General features: G+C 40.9%; 1 protein-coding gene and 1 non-coding gene across 3 annotated transcripts in view; one reads left to right on the plus strand and one right to left on the minus strand.

The window, feature by feature from the left end:
• PCCB (propionyl-CoA carboxylase subunit beta) overlaps positions 1-21,085 on the minus strand; it is a 52,618-nt gene extending 31,533 nt beyond the window's left edge. Inside the window, exons 1-6 of one of the 2 annotated variants that reach the window (XM_010947703.3) lie at positions 20,858-21,078; positions 18,406-18,525; positions 17,232-17,300; positions 14,335-14,391; positions 12,697-12,810; positions 5,013-5,123 (exon numbers count right to left, since the gene is read on the minus strand). In XM_010947703.3, the coding sequence (XP_010946005.1) occupies positions 5,013-5,123; positions 12,697-12,810; positions 14,335-14,391; positions 17,232-17,300; positions 18,406-18,525; positions 20,858-21,040 (654 nt within the window). In that variant the 5' untranslated portion in view covers positions 21,041-21,078. Of the gene's footprint in view, positions 1-5,012; positions 5,124-12,696; positions 12,811-14,334; positions 14,392-17,231; positions 17,301-18,405; positions 18,526-20,857 lie in introns of both variants that reach the window. The other variant, XM_045511196.2, reaches the window with a different exon arrangement.
• On the plus strand, positions 9,587-9,663 carry TRNAS-GGA (transfer RNA serine (anticodon GGA)). The gene has a single exon. It is a non-coding gene; the product is annotated as a tRNA-Ser (tRNA).
• Positions 21,086-22,208: the final 1,123 nt, after the last annotated feature.

Genomic DNA, 22,208 nt, shown 5'->3' on the forward strand with positions numbered 1-22,208 from the left:
GAAAATGAATATATGTATGTATATGCATGACTGGGTCATTGTGCTGTACACCAGAAATGGACTCATTGTAACTGACAGTACTTCAATTAAAAAAAAAGTCCAAGTGGAAATGTTGATAGGGAACTGAACGTTTAATCCTGGTGTTCAGGAGACTGTTCCATCCTAAAGAAACAGGTTTGAGAGTTGTCAACATATACAGAGATGGATGTTTAATGTCTTAAGATAGGATATGCTCACTAGAGGAATGAGAGAATTGCCAGAAGAAAACCAAGAGAATATAGTACCCTCATGTTTCAAAGAAAAAGAAGTGATTAACATAGGTCAAATGTTGCTAGAAGGTCAAGTAAGATAAGGACTGAGAAATGCCAACTGGATTTAGTGTACAATAATCACTGGTATCTTAGATACAAGAAAGTGATGTTATCATTGACCCTAAATAGAACAATATTCTTTTCATCATAAATTAATTATCTAAGTATATTTAGATCTACTTCTCAATTCTGTTCTATTCCCCTGGTCTACTTATTTACAAAGTGAACAAATAGTTTTAGTTATTTTAGCTTTATAACAAATTTTCTCATCTGGCAGGGCTAATTCCTCGTTGCACTTCCTTCATGAAATGTCTATTCTTACATAGCAGTTTCTCCCCTAATATGAACTTCATACTTACCTTGTCTAGTCTTTCAAAAAAGAATCTGTTAGCATTTTTTTTTGCACTCTCATTAAACACACAGAGTATTTAAGATGTAGAACAGTTAAGGCTTAATGATTAGCTGCAGAAGACAAGAAAGAGAAGGTGGGGCCAATATGCATATATTAAAGTTCTTCAAGTGTAAGATGGAATTATGAAGAAAACAGAGAATTAAAAGAGCAAGCATACAAAAAGTCAACATATAGAAATCAGTTGCATTTCTATACACTATATACAAAATTACAAAATAAATTTAAAGCCCCAGCCCACTCACAACAGCATCAAACATAATAAAATACTTAGGTATAAATTTAACCAAGGAGGTGAAATATCTGTACTCTGACAACTACAGGACTTGGATGAAAGACACTGAAGAAGACACAGGTAACTGGGAAAAGACCCCAAGTTCATAGATAAAAATATTGTTAAAATGTCCATACTACCCAAAGCCATCTATAGATTCAATGCAACTCCTACCAAAACTCCAATGGCATTTTTGACAGAGGTAGGGGGAAAAAATCTAAAATCTGTATGGAACCATGAAAGACCCAGAAGAACCAAAGCAATACTGAGAAAAAAGAATAACACTGGAGGCACCACACTGTCTTATCTCAAACACTACTACAAGGCTACAGTGACCAAAACAATATGGCATGCTGTGAGTAGATTACAGAGGGGAATACAGAATCATAGTGAGGGATTTAAAAGTTGGGCAAGGGGGGAGAGTCCAGCTCAAGTGGTAGAGAACATGTTTAGCATATATAAGGTCCTGGGTTCAATCTCCAGTACTTCCTCCAAATATAAATAAATAAATAAACCTCCCCTTTATAAAACAAAGGAAAAACAAAAGTTGGGCAAGATACCTGAACACATTACAGAACAGTGTTTGATTTATAGTAAGGGCTCAATATATGTTAACTATGACTATTTGTAGGGTGAAACACATTCCCACATTCCTGGTATTTTCTTACATAAAGAAACAATATAGTGTCTCTTTCCATTCTGTGGGAGGAGGAATGACTTACTAGATTGGAGAGTTCTGTAAAAGAATTATGTGTTCTGTGCTCGTATCCCCTGTCTCACACACATGCACATGCACGCACGCGCGCACACACACACACTCTCAGCCTGCCTTCATTCCTGAATCCTTTTTTTCTCCTTAAGGAGATCTATGGTTTTCTAGTACTGACTGTATTTGGATGAATAAACTGATGAGTAAATTACATTTGTACAACAGACCTAAAATGATATTTGCCTATTGTTTTATCCATAATAAAAATGATACTTAAAAAAAATATGTCATGGCATAAAAAGAGAAACACAGACCAACAGAACAGAGTCAAGAGCCCAGAAACAAACTCTCACGTATACAATCAACTCATTTGACAAAGGAGCCAAGAACACTCAATGGGGAAAAGATAATCTCTTTGATATATGGCAGTGGGAAAACTAGATAACTGCATGCAGAAAAATGAAATTGGACCCATATCTTATACTACTCACAGAAATTAACTCAAAATGGATTAAAGACTTAAAGACCTGAAACTGTAAACTTCTAGAAACAAACATATGGGAAACACTCCCTGACACTGGTCTTGGCAATAATTTTATGGATGACACCAAAAGTACAAGAAATAAAGGAAAAATTAATAAGTGGAGCTACATCAAACTAAAAAGCTTCGGCACAGCAAAAGAAACAATCAATAAAATGAAAAGGCAACTTACTGAATGGGAGAAAATATCTGCAAATCCTGAATCTGATAAGGGGTTAATATCCAAAATACATAGAGAACTCACACAACTCAGTATCAAAAAAAATCTGATTAAAAAGCAGGCAGGGGATCTCAATAGACATAGTTCCAAAGAAAACACACACATGGTACATGAAAAGATGCTCAACATCACTCATCATCAGGGAAATGCAAATCAGAACCACAGTGAGGTTTTTAGCCTCACACCTGTCAGAATGGCTGTTATCAAAAAGAAACAAGTGTTAGTGAGGATGTGGAGAAAAGGGAACACTTGTGCACCGTTGGTAGGAATGTAAATTGATACAGCCACTGTGGAAAACAGTATACAGGTTCCTCAAAAAATTAAAAATAGAACTACCATCCAGTGGGATTCCACTTCTGGGTATATATACAAGGGAAATAAAATCAGGACCTCAAAGCGGTATCTGCACTCCCATGTTCACTGCATTACTCACAATAGCCAAGATATGAAAACAACCTAAGTGTCCATCAATGGATGAGGAGATAAAGAAAATGTGACACACACATATACACACAGGATTATCCACTGGATATCCACAGTGATAAAGAAAATGTAATATAGACATACACACAGACACACACAGAGGAATATTATTTAGCCATGAGAAAGAAGGAAATGCTGCCACGTGTGACATGAATGGACCTGCAGGGCATTTCACTTAACATGTGCTAAGGAAGATAAGTCAGACAGAAAGAGACAAATACTGTACAATCTCACTTATATGTGGAATCTAAAAAAGTTGAACTCATAGAAAAAGAATGGTAATCACCAAGGACTGGGGTGGGGGCGGGATGGGGCAGGCAAGGGGAAAATAGAGAGATGTTGGTTAAAAGATATAAACTTCCAGTTATAAGATGAATAAGTTCTGGGGATCTAAAGTATAGTATGGTGATTACAGTTAACAATATTGTATTATATACTTGAAAACTGCTAAGTGAGCAGATCTTAAATGTTCTCACCACAAAAAAGAGATGGTAATTATGTGAGGTGATGGAGGTGTTATTAGCTAACTAATGCTACTGGGGTTAACCATTGTGCAAAATGTGAGTATCAAACAACATATACCCTTTAAACTTACATCATGTTACATGTCAATTATTTCTCAATAAGACTGGGAAAATGTTTTTAAAATAAGAAAAAATAGTTTAGAATAAATTCCAGCACGTCTGTAGGGAGAGGAAGAAAGGATGGCCTTAGCCAGAGGAATTGATCCCACACCTCCGTTCTTACCAGGCAGGAAGACAACTGGGGTAGCACCAGGTGGGTATGGCATATACAGATTTAGTGGGCAAAAGTTCAAGGAATTCTGCTTTGTGCAGGAAGTTAAGAGATGTGGTCACCTTTATTTTTAAAGTCCATCCTAAACTGAACATTGAACATTTAGGTTGCTTTCAATCTGTCACTAAGAATAGAATAGTTGAGTCAAGGGGTAAGCATTTTGCTAAATTTTAGTTCCTTCTGCCAAACTACCCTTGAGAAAAATGTTTCCTCTTTATACTTCTATGTACACCATTTTGATATTGGATGACTCTCTCTCCTTTTAGCCCCCTAATCTGTCTTGACACTTATTGCTCATTATTGCTAAAAATATTTTAAGAGGAAAACATTGATTTTTCTGGGGGTGGGTGTAGCTCAAGTGGTCGAGCACATGCTTAGCATGCATGAGATCCTGGGTTCAACCCCCAGTAACTCCTTGAAAAATAAACATCTGATTACCTCCCCATCCCCTGCCAAAATAAAATAATTAAATAATATGATGATAAATCAATATTTTTAAAAAATTTTTTTAAAAGACTGATTTTTAAAAATTTTTTTTTTCAGCTTTTTTTTTTTTTTTGAGGGGGGAAGTAATTAGGTTTATTTATTTTTGGAGCCGGTACCGGGGATTGAACCCAGCACCTCATGTATGCTGAGCATGCACCCCACAACTTAAGCTATATCCTCCTCCTGATTTTTTTTTTAATCAGGTTAAGGGTGATTACCCATGTATAATTTAAAACAGGCTTCATTTAAAAATAATTTTTAAAATGTCATTCCATCTACATCATGTAATAAAGATATGTACCTCTCATAGTAAAGTTGGAGATCAGATTTATCATCACCATCATAGGCAAAATGTAATAAAATGGCAAACAGCGAAGAAATAAAGATGGGAATAAGAAATAACTTCCCAATAAAGCAGATTACAGAAAAACTTTCCATGAGAAACTTTTTGAATAGGATTCAGTAGTAAACAATCATCTGTCTGGGCAGAGAATAGAATCCTCTGATTACCTGAAACTCATTTGCAATTCAGATCAACAAGTAAAATCAACCACTAGTGAAGTACACAAGCACATTCTCCCACTGAGCACCACTCCCTGCCCTGCCCCACCCCGAGCTACAGACTGCATGCAAACATTCTCTCCATCAAGACCTTATCATCACCACAATGAAAGCCAAAGAGAGTACAGATAACAAGCCAGATCTGGGTCAGGAATTATTGTTATTACAGGTGAGGTACTGCACAACACTCAAAGGTCAGGAGAACCAGGTCCTTCTTTCTTACCTTGACCATGAACGTGAAGTCTGTTAGGGCCGGGGAGTAGACAGCCCCACCAGCACATGGGCCCATGATCAGAGAAATCTGAGGGATGACTCCAGATGCTGTCACATTCCTCTGCCAAAAGAGAAAGGCAAAGGCATCTGGTTACAGAGGTGTTCAAGGCATTATCTGCAGAAAGACAGAGGTAACAATAAAAGTACATTTGGCTTTCAGTCACAGAAATTCTATCCTAGAGGCAAGAGACCTAATCTGTACAGTTTCTTTCTTTCAGAATTATATATGCAATTTCTCCCCATTACTGGTGGGATGGCTGGTATATTACTTTCTGGGGCAAATAACCTCTCCTCTCCTTGGCAAGGCAATAGTTTCCTGAAAGCTCCCTGACCAAGACATGAACTCAGAATTCTACCACTCTTACCCAAGCTCCAAACACACCTCAGGCCAGGACCCCTGTCTGCACAAAGGTGGCTGGAAGGATTCATGAAAACCTCAGGCAGAACGTACAGGGCCAACACTTATCCTGAAGCCATGACCTCCACTTGGCGCCCCTTCACACCCTCCACAGAGGGTCCCCAATAGTTATAAGGCAGGGCTAAGAGGCAAGTGCTACTTTACTCTAATCTTCAATGTCTGCCCACCCTAGACAGGGCCCAATGGGCAAAAGGGAGGTATCAGGAGCTAGAAAGGCTCCACAGAGACAATGGTGTTGTGAAGGGCCAAGCCTCAGGCCACTTTCTGGGAAAAATAAGATATCCCAGGGGGCAGGAGGGCCCAGGCAAGAAAAAAGCTCAATGACTCCTTGCCCAACCCCTAGCTTTTGTTCTCCCCTGAGCCCCATCAGCTTAAGAGAAGTATGTCCCTGTCCTGGCTCTAAGCCCAATTTCTATAATTCACAGGACATAGTTCAGGACAGTACAAAGGGGCATCTCCAGAGAGGATTCTGAGAAGACGGCACAGTAGGAAGCACCAGGCATCTGTCTCCCCACCTGGACAAAAATTGCACTGTCTGATGTAACTTTTTGGAACTCTGGAGCCTCCCAAGGGCTTGCAACTTCCAGGGGAAAGATTTGGACGGCAACTTGTGGTTAATTTCAATTTCAGCTCTCAGCATCATAGTAGCTACCCCTAGCCACTCCCTACCCTCAGCCACCAGGCATGCAGCTGTGCAAGTGTTCCTAGAGCAGCTTACACAAAGGTAGGTAAAAAGGAACTGGCCCCCCAAGTATCAGGGATCTATGATCTGAGGTCCAGCTGCTGATTCTGATCAGAAGTGCAGTTAGAGAGGTAGGCAGCCTCACCCTACAGGTCAACATTACTTACATTAGGGAAATGCAAATCAAAACCAGACTGAGATACCACATCATACACATTAGGATGGCTACTATCAAAAAAACAGAAAACAAGTAGTGTTGGTGACGATGTGGAGAAATTGGAACCCGTGTACACTATTGATAGAACTGTAAAATGGTACAGCCACTATCGAAAACAGCATGGTGGGTCCTCAAAAATTTAAAAATAGAATTATCACATGATCCAGAAATTCTACTTCTGGTGATATACCAAAAAGAATGGAAAACAGGGTCTCAGGGAGATAATCTGTAATCCACATTCATGGCATCATTACTCACAATAGCCAAAAAGTGGACTCATCCCAAATGCCCCTCAAAAGATGAATGGATAAACAAAACGTGGTATGTACACACAATGGAATATTACTCAGCCTTAAAAAGGAAGGAAATCCTGTCACATGCTACAACACAGATGAAACTTGAGATGTTATGTAATAGAAAAGAACAAATCTGACTCTATATTAAATCTGTTCCTTTAGCTTTAACCACTGTGCCCTGTTTTCTAGGCTTAGTCTTGCTAGCTATGCACTCACATAAAGACAAAAAGTTGCAGAATACAGAATAACATTTTTGTTGGAGGCTTTGCAGGAGCACCATGACCTGGCCCACGTGGACAGCTGCAGGAACAAAGAATTCCTACACCGAGAAGTTTGCAATAACCAACCACACCCCCACCCCCCCATTTTTTGTATGAAAGGAGCCTGTATTCTGACTGGGGAAGGATGGTTCTCCAAGACATTTGTCTGCCATCCTCTCGGTCTGCCAGCTTTCCAAATAAAGTCACTATTCCTTGCCCCAACACCTTGTCTCCCAATTTACTGGCCTGTCGTGTGGTGAGCAGAACGAGTTTGGACTCGGTAACAGTTATCCTAAGTGAAATAAGCCAGTCACAAAACCACAAATATTGTACAATTTTACTTACGTGAGGTGTTTGATCAAAATTATAGAGACAAAGTAGAAAGGCGGTTACTAGGGGTTGGGGAGGTGATAACACGGAGTAATTTTGTAATGGGTATAGAGTTTCAGTTTTGCAAGACAAAAAGTTATGGAGATGGATAATGGTGATAAGGCACATAAAATTATGAATGTATTCAACACCACTGAACTATACATTGAAGAATGTTTTCGTATGTTTTATGTGTATTTTAACACAATTATTTTTAAAAGTTGAAAAAAATTGTCCACATTTTGCAAAAAAAAATCAAGGTGGAGGGGTAGGCTTCCAGCTATGACAGAGTAAAGAGTTCAGAAAATACTCTCTTCAAAAACAACTATAAAATTGGACTAAACTGTCAAAAACAAACATTTCAGGGCTCTGAAACTGGATCAAACATTAACAAATTGCAGAGTGTTTATTAATGAAAAACTGCTAACTATGAGATAAGAACAGTAGGAGTCAATGGCATTCATAACTAAGGCTGCTACTGTTGCCCACACGAGCTCAGGATGTCCTTCAGGGTGAAAGAAAACACCAGATGGTAATTCAAATCCACAAGAAGTAAGAACTCAAATGGTAAATATGTAGCTAAATCTACAATACTGCATAAATATAGTTCTCTTTCTTTTCTTGATATGTCAAAAAACATGACTGCATAAAGCAGAAGTTCTAATACTTTGTAGCTGGGCTAATAATAACATCAGGTATGAAACAACAACAGCACAAAGAAAGCGGGATAAAAATGGAGCTATATTGGACCAAAGTTCCCATATTTTACCAGAATTAAGTCAGTATTAATTTGAAGTAGATTGATAAATTTACATATTGTAACCTTTCGAGTAAACACTTAAAAAAAATCTCAAATGCAGTTTTAAAAAGTCAGAAATTGCAAAGGTACATTAAAAATATGTGTTTACCATAAAAGTTGAGTGATGTCACTATGATGGAACAGGAAGTTCTAAAGAATCCATCCCTCCAACAAAACAACTACTGAGCTGGCAGGAACTGTCTGAAGCAACTATTTTGGAACTCTGGAGTCTAGGGGAACATGTAGCTTCCAGGGGGAGTTTCCTGAAGAAGTAGGTAAATTTCCATCCATTTCCACATTTAGCATAGTAGCTAACATCCCCCAGCCTACAACTCTGTGGCAGGCAGCCACAGAGACTGGCAGCGTGTATTCCAGTGTGGCTAGCTGGTGTCAGGGTAGGCAAAAGGGCCTGTCCTCCAAAAATCAAGGTTGTGTGTTTTGATCAAGGGTTTTGATCACTGAGGATCAAGCACAGAGGCTGACCACTGTTTTGACCCTGACAGGTTCAAGCAGTTTCCCAGGTGAGTTGGGATTTAAAGAGACAGTTCATCTCTTCTGCGAGCCAGACATTTAAGGAAATCTTCGTCAGGTCACCGGGTGACTGCAGAGACAATGGAACTAAAACTTCAGTGACCACACAATATGGAATGTGCTTTGCAAAAACAGGTTGGAAAAGTCACAGATAGATAGACAGATCCAACCCCCAACAAGCAAAAATCAGCAATCTCTGAGAAGTGGGAGAATTAGATTTCCAACATTACCAAATGTAACTCAACTTCCAGTACTTGACCAAAAAACAATCACTGAACACACAAAGAAACAAGCTAGTATGGCCCAGTCACAGGGGAGAAAAAAGAATCTGACAAAAAACCATCCCTGGGGAAGCCCAGACATTGGAATTATGAGTCAAATATGTTATATATGAACTGTCTTAAATGTGTTCAACAAGCTAAAGGAAATCATAGGGAAAAAACTAAAGGAAATCAGGAAAACAATGTCTGAACAAAATGAGAATGCCAATAAAGAAATAGAAATAGAAAGAGAAATCAAGCAGAAACTCTGCAGTTGAAAAGTACAATAACTGAAATGAAAAGCTGACTTAGAGGCGTTCAACAGCAGATTTCAGCAAGCAAGAGAACTTCAGAGAACTTGAAGACAAGACAACTGAAACTAACCACTCTGAGGAACAGAAAAAAAAAAAAAAACAACAGGAGCTGAATGACCTCTGAGAAAGCATCAAATGTACCAACATACACATTATGAGACTATCAGGAGAAAAAATGTGCTTCCGATGTAAAATAAGCATACAGGTCAACAGAAAATAATTGAGCCCACGAATAAGCCCTTACATAAATTTATGGTCATTTGATTTTCTTCTACCGAAGTACCAAGATAGTCAAATGGGGAAAGTCATGTCAATCAATGGTGGTGGGATAGGATGTATTTAGACTCTGACCTCATAGCATACTCAAAAATTAACTCAGGAGGCAGCATATAGCTCAGTGGTAGAGTGTGTGCTTGGAATGCACAAGGTCCTGGGTTCAATCCCCAGTACCTCTATTAAAAAAATAAATAAACCTAATTACAACCTCCCTCAAAAACAAACAAACAAATATTTTTAATTAACTCAAAAGAAATCTCAGACCTAATATGAGAACCAAAACTTATAAAACTCCATGAGGAAAAAAAAAAAAGACTCCAGACAAAATCTTCATGACTTTGTATTGGGCAGAATTCTTACAGATGACAACAGAAGCACAAGCCACAAAAGAAAAACACTGATAAACTGGACTTCAAAATTTCAAACTTTTGCACTTCAAATGCTACCATTAATAAAAAGGCACAGACTGGGAAAAATACTTGTAAATCATATATCATCCATTAGAGGACTTGTATCCAGATTATATAAAGAGCTCTTATAAGTCAAAAACCCAATTACAAAATGAGCAAACAAACATTCCAGTAGATATACAAATGACTAACACATACATAAGAAGTTACTCAACAGGATTAGTCAGCAGGGAAATGCAAATTAACATTAAAGGAGGTACTACTACATACCACTGCAACGACCATAATGAAAAAGGCTGACAATACTAAGTGTCAACAAGCATATGGAGAACTTGAAACCCTCAATATGTGGCTTGTGGTTAATGTAAAACGGTAGCTACTTTGGGGAAAAAATTGGCAGTTTCTTAAAAAGTGATATATAAACTTATCATAGTGAAACTCAGCAGGAACCTGTGAGTTCCCAAGTACAAAGGCCTTTCTGTGTGCCCCATTTCTTGTTTATAGGAAAAAAGTTTCAGCCTTCTAGGCCTTCCAAGAGTTTCAAAGAGCAGATTCAAACAGTTACTAATTAGGGGAATGAGGGAATTCAGAAAGAAAACAATGGTAAGGCATGGAGCCTGGGCCTGCTTCCTTTTGGAGGGGGATGTGCATAACAACTTGATACATATCTCTGAGTTCTTCTACTGGAACTAAGGCTCACACCAAGTGGAGGATGGTAAATTCAGGCTGAGCACAAGCCCTGGACCCCAGACTAGTTGGAACTAGAGGCTGACGATTGAGATTCCCAAAACATCACCTTGTTACTCCACCACTAACCAATCAGAGGAAGGTCACACACCTGCCTACTCCCTCACCTTCCCCTTAAAAACTCTCCCCTGAAACCCAGTAGGGAGTTTAGGTCGTTTGAGCATGAGCTGCCCCATCCTCCTTCCTTGATCCTACAATAAACCTTTTTCTGATCCAAACTTATTTTGGTTTGTTTGGCCTCACTGTGCATTGGGCACAGGAACTTACGTTTGACAACAATTTGACCCTAACAATTCCACACTTAGGAATCTACTTAAGGGTTATGAAAACATATGTCTGCTCACTGAGTTATATACAAATGTTCATAGCATTATTTATGATAGTCAAAAAGTAGAAACAACCTAAATGTCCAGCTAGTGGGTGGATTAACAAAATGAGGGATATCTAAATACTATTCAGCAATAAAAAATAAACCATTGATACATAGTACAATATGAATGAACCTCAAAAATATTATGTTCAATGAAAAGACTCAAATGCAAAAATTGTAGAGGCAGAAAGCTGATCACTGGCTCCCTAGGGCTGGGTAGGAACTGACTGTAGGCAGGCAGGAGGGATCATTTTGGAGGGAAAGACTCTAAATCAGAGGTTATGGTGATAGTTGCACAACTCTAAATTTATTAAAAATTGTTGAATTGTACACTTACAATGGGTGGATTTTATGGTTTATAAATTATACCTCAAGAAAGCTGTTTTTAAAATAACAAAGTCATGGAAGACAAAGAAAAACCAAGAAAATGCTCCAGATTAGAGATGAAAGAGATACGACAACTAAAGATAGCACTTAATCCTTGATTGGATGGGGTGGGGGGAATAACTATAAAGGCCTTATTTGGATATTTAATGAAATATGAATACAAACCATGAATAAGAGTAATATTAATAAATCAATATTAAGTTTCCCAATTATTATACTGTTTATACAAGAGAATGTCCTTATTCTTGGAAAACATACAATGAAGGATTTAAGAGATATAGGAGGCATAGTCTCCAATTTACTCTCAAATGTTTTGGAAAAATGCAACATGCAAATATGTACATATGGAGAGAAAATGATACAGCAAATGAGCAAAATGTAAGTAACTGGTGAACGTGAAAGGACACATGGGAGTTCTTTTGCTCCCCAGTGGGTGATCCCCAGAGCTCAAGTTTAAAGATTAAAAAGTAGGTTTAACATCTACAAAGCGCCTTCTCCCACAACTAGCAGAGTATCGTACACAAAGTAAGTACACATTTTTCTGACCAATCACAAAATGCAATGGCCGAAAATAAAACCCTCATAAGCCTGCAGCCCAGGGGATGACCAGAGCAGCTGGCCTGATTAGAAACAATGTCTGCCTGTCTCTGTCCTTCCTTCCCTCCCCTCCCTGGAAAGGCTGATCTGTCCCTTTTCTCAAGTTTCTATCTGGCAGTGTCTCTCCCTCACCCCAATCTCCCGTACTGTACTCTCACGACATACTTCCCACTTCACATACTTTCCACTTCAAGTAATGCATTTAGTTTATTTTTGTTTCTTTTCACCTCTTTCTCGTCTAGTCTGTAAGAAAAAGCAGAGAGATACCAGAAATGATGTTCACCAAATGCTTCTGCATTGGTGGGATCTGGGGTTTCTTTCTTCTTTATATCACAGCTTGAACTTTATATAATGACCTTGCAGTGTTTTAACCAAAAGAAGTATTGTTTTAAAATTTCTAATTCTAGCAAATCAGCTCATTTGAACCTTTTACATTCCCTCTTCTATGCTTTTGGAAAAAAAAATTTTAAGTGATTTCTTTTCTGACAGATCTTTAATTTTGTTTTCCCCTAAGGCCTCTATGAGAGAAAAAGGAAACCCTGCCCACCTAGTCTCTTGCCTTCATCCACCCTTCATGCCACCCTCAGCAACACAGGAAGGAGCCACAGAATACAATGAGGAGAGATGGGGAGGCTCTGACCAGGACACTGCTTAGGGAACTAAGCCCTGCACTCTTTTATTCTCGATTAAGGGTTTCTCACCAGAAAGATGTCTGCATAACCAGCCAGAGACTCTACTCCCTCTTGGATCCGTGCGCCCCCAGAGTCATTCAGCCCAATCACTGGAGCCCCCACTGTCATGGCTTGGTCCATGATCTGAGACAGCAGAGAAATCTTTTGTGAGAAAACTGATCCTGCTATGAAAAGCAGCATTTACAAAGCACCACAGTGGTTTTCTGGAAAACTGTTCTGAGTGTACTTTTCAGAACTGGCTTCATTCCCCATGATGACTGGGTACCTTCATGGAAGACAGAGAATCAGATATTTTAAGTGCTGATTTGGGGAGGGATATAACTCAGTGGTAGAGCACATGCTTAGCATTCATAACGTCCTCAGTTCAATCCCCAGACCATCCACTGAAAATAAATAAATAAACGTAATTACTTCCCACACCAAAGGAAAAAAAAAAAGGAATAAAGTTAAAATTTTTTTAAGAAAATTTTTTAAAAATAATAATAAAGTGCTGATTAAAGCTCCCCAAGACCCAAAACACTTTCCATTAGCAGGGGATAAGACTGTTTATGGAAACGATTTCTAGAGCCACAGGCCCAGGCTATAGTATTTTTTCAGCACCCAGTTTTGTTCCCAATTACTCTTTTGAAAGAACTGAGGATAGCAGGCAGAATGGCAAAGTAGTACTTTTGTGAAAGTGAATGTGGATTTATCTATTAACCTGAGGTCAGGCTCAGGCCTTTTCCTTCTAATAAGAGATCTTCCTCCTTGGCAGCCTAAGATGAGCAACATTTCTAATAGTCCTTGAGGATTTACAAAGCACTTTCACCTCCATTATCTCATTTAACCATCATAACCATCATAAGCCTGTTACATAAAACGCAGCAAAAGGAGAAAAATTAAGGTTTAAAAGTTAAGGGACTGGCCCCAGGTCTCAGGAGGAACATATGATAGGACCATGCCTAGAAGGCAGGTATTCAACTCTACGTTTATTTCCAAAACTCTCTGAATATGATTTACACTTTTATTCGCCTCCAGATCCTCTCATCTCCAACAGTATTTTTTAAATACCATCACCTGCACTGCTCTGTTAGCACCTGGACTCTCCACCTAGACCAGGGGTTCTTTACTTGGGGTCCTAAGAACCCTAAAAGGACTGTGAATAGATTTCAGGGAGTCCATGAACTTGGATGGGAAATTTTACATCTTTATTTTTATTAACCACAGGAGTATCAGAAATACCTGTGACTTTGTCATCAATAAAAGCCACAGATTTTTGTCACATTAAAAGTTGCAGCATGCTTACTTTGAAATTACAGCATTTTATCCACTGCTAAACCTTGTTATTTAATGCATTAATTAGTAAGGACACATATATATTACAAATGTGATTTTTTAACATTTTTAATCCGTTGTAATCCTACATATTTTATTTTATGCACATATAAAAATGAGGGTCCAGGCTTCACCAGTCTGCCAGAGGGATCCATGGTAGAAAAAAATGTTAAGAACTCCTGCTCTGGACTGAAGGCACCTTCAGGTCAGCTCCACATCTTGCACACCTCTGCCCCACCCCATGTATCCAGCTCAGTATTTTGTACCCCAACCCTATTCAACATGCACCATGTGACTGATTAAAGTACTGAGTTTGTTTTCAATAATACTTACTTTGCAGATCTTTTGAGCATGTGCTCCTGACAGACTGCCTCCAAAAACTGTAAAATCCTAAGAAGAAAACAATCAAAAAAATAATATACAGTGACTAGTCAGAGAGGAACAGCCAGTAGGAGGAGAAAATGGAAAATTCATATATATAAAAGTTTTTAAACGATTTTCAGAAGTCTAAAAAATTAGGGGAAAGGTCTGACTTGTAAATTACTCCATAGAATGAGTAGTGAATAACATATCTTAAAGGGAGTTCATGTATTGTGAAGAGCAAAAGACCTGGTCTTTGCTCTACAAAAATGACTTGCACCTGAGGAATGGAAAACTTCTCGTAGAATTAACCCAAAAAATCAGATTCTGTGGATGTCAAACAGACATTTCTATCACTAGGAAATATTTGCTGTTTTGACAAGGGAGGTGAAAAAAGTGAATCAGTGCTTCCTCTTGCTTAAGGATTTTTATTACCTTCTGATGTAAAAAGCTTCTTATAGGAATGACCTCCTTCCTAAAACCCCCTCTAAAAGATAGTGGAGAATTAAAGACAGATTCAGCCCATGAGTACAAAAAAGGAAAACAGCAGCAGAAGAGAGACTGAATACAGGGAACTGAAACCACAAAAATATCTGATTTAGAGCAAATGGAAGCCTTTACACCTGCGGAGGGAGTGACCGCAGGACGGGACAATCCAGGAACAAGGAAAGTGCCACTGAAAAAACAGACTGATGGAAGTCTGTGTTAGGAGCAATTAGACCCCACAGGGCCTTTCCTTCACCTTGAGAGGAGAAAGGAGGTTTAATTTCTAAAGAAATTTAACCATTGGGGCTCTGAACTCACAATCACCAGCCACAAAAGAAGGCAATGGTAAGGCTTAAACAGGTGAGTTTAAGAGCCTGTAAAGTGAATGATGAGCCAGCGCTGGCCCTGCCTCCTCCTTCCTTCCCCCACCAACACACACAGCCAATCATCATAAAAAAGACAGACTGTTTCTCTGGAAAAAAGAAGTTCCCCCCAGAAAAAATGCCTACAGATACTAACATTTGGGGGATCACTACAAAAAAAAGCTGGCTCATCACTCCTCCCCCTCAGTATCCTTCAAGGCCTATTTCACATGCCCCATTTTCTCTAAAGCTTTCCTCAAACAGAATGTGATCTTCCCTTGTCCTGACAACTTCCCGGGAACCTCTCTCACCCTATCTGTGACTGCAGTCACTCCTGCTCTGCCCCATTCGGCTTACAAAATGATTGGCTTCTTCAGGGCAAGAAGTGTCTCAGTCATCTCCACCTCCCCCTCACTTCTACCCAAACCCATGGGCATAAGAAATGCTCAAAAGTATCAATTCAGTGAACTTTTGTAGCTGCTTGATAGTTAAGAGAACACAGTGCCCACAAAGCACAATAACCTTCTTTGTTCGGCTACCTTGTTAATGGTTTCTTCTGTACAATTTTTTTGCCTAGCTCTCATAAACTACAAAAAGTAGAGACGATCCCTTCCAGTTATGCATTTGGCAGACTCATTTATAGCAGTTTTAAAACATTTCAAAGGTAATTCTATTAGCAGACAAGCGCTGTCTAAATAAATTTAAAATTAATCTAGGAAGGGTATAGCTCAAGTAGCGGAGTACATGCCTAGCATGCACAAGGCACTGGGTTCAATCCCTAGTACCTTCATTAAAAATAAATAAATTTAAAAAACTAATTACCTCCAACTGCTGCCCCCTCCCAAAAAAGAACAGAACGTTTTATAAAAAAAAGTAAAATTAATCAAGTATAATTATTTTAATGTCAAACAGAAAACATTTTAGGTTCCTAAACAAGCTGTATGCCTTTAAAATCTGTGAGAGAAACTAAATATTTAGAATTATATATATATATATATATATATATATGTCCATCCCTTATTGGGGGGTAAAAATAAAACATGAAAGAGTATTAGTTTTCTATTGCTGCTGTAATTACCACAAATTCAGTGTCTTGAGACAACACACATTCATTACCTTACATTTCTGTAAGTTAGAAGTCCTACGTGGGCCTCACTGGGCTAAAATCAAAGTCAGCAGGGCTACGCTCCTTTGTGAAGGCTCCAGAGGAAAATCTATTGTCTTATCTTTTCCACCTTCTAGAATCCTTCCCTCATGACCCCGTCCTCTACCTTCTAAGCCAAAACCGCAGGCCAACTGCTTCTCACACAGCATTAATGACCGCCTTCTGCCTCTCTCTTCCACTTTTAAAGACCTTTGTGATTACACTGGGTCCACCTGGATAACCCAAACTAATCTATTTTAAGGTCAAGTGATTAGTAACATTAATTCCATCTGCAAACTTAATTCGCCTTTGCCAAGTAAAATAACATGTTCACGGGTTTCAGGGATTAGGACTTGGACATCTCTGGGGACCATTATTCTGCCTACCACATTCTCCTATGGCTCTGTGTGAAGAAACTATCTGTCCTGATGGGGCCTAATAAAACTTGTTTGAATACCTTATGAAAGCCCAAAACTCAAAGGCTTATGATTTTAAGAATCAAACCCCCTCTGCCCCAGCTGCAACCACTGCACTCTCTCAGGGCCACACACGCTGCCCAAGACACGGCTGCCCTCCAGCCACACACCTAACCTGCCAAGGGGAATCTCACGCACTTGGAATAAACTCCTGGTTCCCGGGACTTTTTCTTTACTACTGCCCTGTGATCCTCCCCCAGATTAAGGATTCTTTCTCCCTTTAAAAAAAAAAAACAAACACACAGTGTAATACTCTGGACATAATGCACTGAAAAACAAAGTAATTCCCTCATCTGCCCCAAGTACAGGCAAGTCTTTATACCCAAGGACTATTTTCTTCTCACATATTTTGCTCCCGGCTCTACCTGCAAAGAAAGCTCAGCCAATTAGAGTAAGAATTACCTGACTGAAGACATAAACTAATCTTCCATTGATTCGACCCCGTCCGGTGACCACACTGTCTCCAGGAAACTACCAAAAAAATAGAAAAATAAAGGTTAAAAAACCCCAAATACTTCTCTTAATGAATTTGGTAATTAAGCCCCAATGAAAGACCCCTTCCTAAAAAAAAACCCACCCCAAATTCCTTAAAATTCAAAATGAATAAAGAACATGAAGGAACTTCCCACACACTTAGCTCTGCAACAGCAAGCACTGAGCTACGGCTTCATCAATAGGAGTAAAGAGCACTGTAGTTTTGGGCCTCATCCTCCTTCCTAAAACCGGACCAATCAGGGCACCCTCTATGTCTGCCACTACCAAACGTGCACAGAAGGGAGAAGGACATATAAAGAAACATGGTGGGGGTGGGTACAGCTCAGTGGTAGAGCGCGTGCTTAGCATGCATGAGGTCCTGGGTTCAATCCCCAGTACTTCCACTAAAAAAAACAAGAGAAATATGGTAATTTCTACAAAGCCACACACCTCACCCCCAAACCTTAAAAAGGCAAATCTATCATTTGGCTTGGAATTCTGGCAGTCACTGTGTGGCCCATAATGGCTCAAATGGAGCCAGCTAGTTAGGTGCCAAGGTTACAAATCTTTGGTCAGAGACCTGAAGAAAACTGACCAAAAGTGAGTCCAAAGAAGCCTGTGCAGCACAGAGAACATCCAACTGAAGGAATAAATGTCAGTGACTCTAACCTCCAAAACTCCAAGGCATAAAACTTGAAGTATGTCAAAAGAGGAGAATGGTTAGTCTTTAGGGGTCCCTGGTGCCTAGGCAGACCAGGACACAATCAAAACACATTCCCAATTTCTCTTCCAAGTTTGTCATTCTATACCTACGAGAACTCTGAACCCACACCAGAGCCCCAGGAGCTGGGCCAGAGTCACCCTGCACAAGGTATGAACAATCCACCCACATTCCTTCATCTGCAGACAAAGATAAGTGGGGAACCTGGAGGCCCCAACAGTGCTTCTCAAGAGGTATTTTGAAAATTCCAGGGTCCCAAACTTGAAAATTTTTCAATATATCCTTAGTCCCAGAAGAACTTCATTAGTCTAGTGGGTAGACCAGCAGGACCGTAGCTGGTAAGTGCAATTTGAAGGCTCACAGCACCATGTGAACAGGTACCTTGTTCTTATCAGCAGCCATTCCAAAATCTGCACATCTGTGTTCCACAAACATGTCGCTCTCAATAAAACTGCCAGGGTCCAGCAAGAGACTGATCCGCTCTCTGGCAGTTAGCTTTCCCTAAAATGCAACAAAAGTCACTTAGTGATGTCATCATAGACAAAGTCAGTAAGCAAGGAGTGTTCATGGGAGGGCCAGGAGGACCCGTGTGCCTGTGCCTCACGTGACAGCCTCTATTCCACCAGCTTGCACAAGAGACAGGGGTTATCAGTAGAATTCAGCCAGTAAGGAAACCAGGCAGACTGGTGCTCCAGGAGCCACTAACTGTGGAAGGCAAACAAGGGAGTGGAAGGAAAAGGTGGAGAAAGGTGGGGGTAAGGAGAGCCTGATCCTGAAACAAGATAACTAGTTCCACAAACATTTACTGGAGACCTAAGGAGCAATAAAAGAAGAAAGGAGAAGCAGGAGGTGGAAAAGTAAAGGAGGCTTTGTGAAGGGTCTGAGGCTACACCCCCAGATTCACAGGCTTCTTCCACTGAAGCTCACCTCACTAGGGTCCAGCCCCAAGGACACTTCCAGGACTACTTCCTGGTTTCTCTCCTGCCTCCTCCATGGACTTCTCCTGCTATCCTATATTGGGGGACCTGACACCTGACAGTGACTCCGTGATACAGAGACAACCCCACAGCAGGGAGTGGCTGAGAAGAAAAGTGGGACAGAGTGCTAAAGAGCTCACTGGAGAGGAGTGAAAAAAATACTTCTTGGGGGAGAAGGGGGTTGGAGACCTCAAACCATCAAAAGCTTCCACTGCTTGGGCTCCCAAACCCTTAGACCAAGCCAAACATCTGGGCTCATTGCCTTTCCCCCTTCCCCAAGAAAAAAAACACCTCAAATTCGCTGTATTTTCCTTTTAAGAAAGCAGCCAAAGCCAGTGAGGTCATTTTAAAACAAAATGGCAATCCTATACACCGTTGGATAAAATAACTTTTCAGGAAAGCAATTTGGCAATATATATCAGTGTTAAAAATATTCCTATCTTCTGACCCAGTAACTCCATTTCTGGGAATCTATCCTTTGGAAGTAGTCCAAAAATTGTGTAAACGGGGGTGGTATGAGAGATTTAAACCAAGTCAGCCTCCTGACTAAGTCAGCTTTGGCAAAAGAAAAAGTTTCTGGAGGCTGCATCTAAACCCAGTAGGATTTGCCTGGAAATGAGTGGGGATGATGTTCCAGGGAGGGACTGAGCAAGAGGGCCCCAACAGAAAACATGCAGGGAGCACTGGCAGGCCTTTCCAGAGGATGATCTAAAGTTCCCTCACCACAGACCAAGCCACCTCAGGAAAGGAAGAGAACTCCCAGCACCACACACTATCAACCAAATTCACATTCCACTCCCAAATAACAAAAAAGGTCTGTTACCTTCAGGCCCTTGTCAAATGGGCATTTACAACATCTAAATCAATACTTCATTTTGACTTAAAAAAGGGCTAGTGCAAATCTCACTGAAGACCCCACCTGCCCCACGCTTGTGAGTTATGCCTCGATGCCCTTCGCCTCTAAGAATTTCACCTCTGCACCTTCCAAATTGGTTATTTAACTCATCCAGTACATCAGTCCAGGCTCATACATGTCCCACACGCACTGAGCAAGCTCAGCTTCAAGTCCCAGGTCACAATCTGGGCCTCATTTTCTTCTGCTACTCAGTGGCCCACGCAGCATCTCTCTGATTCTCGCCTCAAAACGCAGGCGGTGGCTGGCAGTACCTCAGCTGCTCAATCCGCCAAACAGCCAGAGTAACCTGAGCACTCGCAGAAAAAACGTCTGCTTCTAAAGCGTGCCTTTCCTACCCAGCAAGCACGTCGATGCACGCTGAGACCCTTAAGAGATTCAGCTGGCATTCTGAGGTCAGGGTTTCCACAAGTTCCCTGCGCACACCACACCCACCCCCACGTTAACCTGAGTCTGCCCATTTAACCTCCCCTGCCAAATGCCTCGATTTTCTTGTTTCCATAATGGAGCGAGAACCTATCACCCATCTTTCAAGGGACATAAGAACAAGATTTTTTTTTTCTTTAATTAAGGGCCTATCATTACCTCACTATCTTATCTAGTCATACTGTGAGAGGAGAATCATTACTATCTTCTATTTAGAACAAATTGACTCCTAGAGAGTAACTTGTACAAAAGTTTATAGCTTTTAACTGGTGAGCCGCTGGAGCCTAGCCAGGCACATCTAAAATTCCAAAGGGAAAGCAGAGCGTGACAAAGCACAATGCTGCTTGTCCTGGTTTTACCTGCCTCTTGGTGAAAGGCAACAGGTTCACAAGGTGAACATCCTCGGGCCCGCCCCGCCCTTCGCGGCATCGCGCTGATTGGCTGGGAGGGAAGCCGCGCAAGCTATGATAGGTCCGGAACGCCGGGGCGGGCTCCCCTGGGCCCCCTCAGGACTCACTCGCTTATGCTGCGCGTCGATGCGGCGCTGGCCTCCTCCCAGCATTGCGGCTTGACGCTTGTTCTCGATACGCTCGTTAACCGAGACAGGCTGGGTGCACAGGCTGCGCACTGCGGCGCGGAGACCTCTCACTGCAAATGTGAGCCTGGCTCCGGCCGCCGCCACCAGTACTACCGCCGCCATTTTCGCTCTGCCTGTTTGCCCGCAGCCGGCGCACTTAAGTGCGCATGTGCATCAAGTGCGTCGGCGGAATCTGCGCCTGCGCAGCGTCGGCGGGACGTAGGGAACCTGTGTGTGGGCTGGAATGCTCAGCGCGTAGAGGCAGACCGGAGAGTTCGAGACCCAGGGCTGCGCTAGGGCATCACCTTGAGACGTGTGAGCCCAGCCAGCCGATACTGCGCCCGCCAGGCTGCACAGAAGAGGGGCTTAGTTGCTTTTCTCTGGCTACCTCGACCCCTAGTTTTGTCTTCCCACTTCCTCCAGAAAATGAATAGAAGAGTTAACCAACATTTACTGAACATTGTTCCCAGTGTTGCTTTAAGCATTTACCTATATTAGCTTATTATCTGATTTCACAGAGGAGGCAAATGAAGAACAGAAGCTAGAGTGGTTTGATCCGGCCGAGACCAAATATGTGGTAGAATGAGGATTATCACAGAAATGTATTATGTGCTGCTCACTGAACACAGTAATTCGTCGTCACCTAAAAGCGAATTGGAAATGAAAACTCAGATTCTCAAAGTCCACCCCAAATCTACGAAATCAGAAATTCTGAGGATGCGGCCAGCGATCTGTTTCAACAGATGGTCCCTAGGTGATTTTGATGCTTGCTAGTGTTTGAGAACCACTGCCTTAAGGATTTAGAACTGAACTGTTGGGAGCTTGTCCATCTGTTTCCCAGGAACAGGCAGCTCTTCGAGGCAAAGAACAAGGTGCGTCTTTCATATTCTTAGCCACAGAAAATTGTGGCTAACTGTTTGATTATTAACCCCTCCAAGCTCCATCTCACAGCCAGGGCCTTGATAAAGTCCAAGATTCTAACATTAATACAATTAAATTAAGCAAACATTCTTGAGCAGCTACTGTATGCGAAAAACTAACCACCAGCACTTACTACCTTTCATAGAGTGGGAGTTGTTCACCTAGATACGCAGGGAAGCTGAGGGTCTAAGGCTTAAAGTGATAATGGTTGGACAAAGCACACCTGCCTCTCTTTGACTCATGGTAGATGCTCTTGGCCCAGCATTTGAGTCCCTGCTTTAAGGACCTCACCAACCTAGAGAGTTAGACAAAGGACTGGCCTGGTGGCACAGGGGAGAATTGGGGCAAACTGTGTGTGTGAAGGAGAGTA

The sequence above is a fragment of the Camelus bactrianus genome, chromosome 1 (assembly GCF_048773025.1).
Source record: "Camelus bactrianus isolate YW-2024 breed Bactrian camel chromosome 1, ASM4877302v1, whole genome shotgun sequence".
In the NCBI taxonomy this organism is placed as follows: domain Eukaryota; kingdom Metazoa; phylum Chordata; class Mammalia; order Artiodactyla; family Camelidae; genus Camelus; species Camelus bactrianus.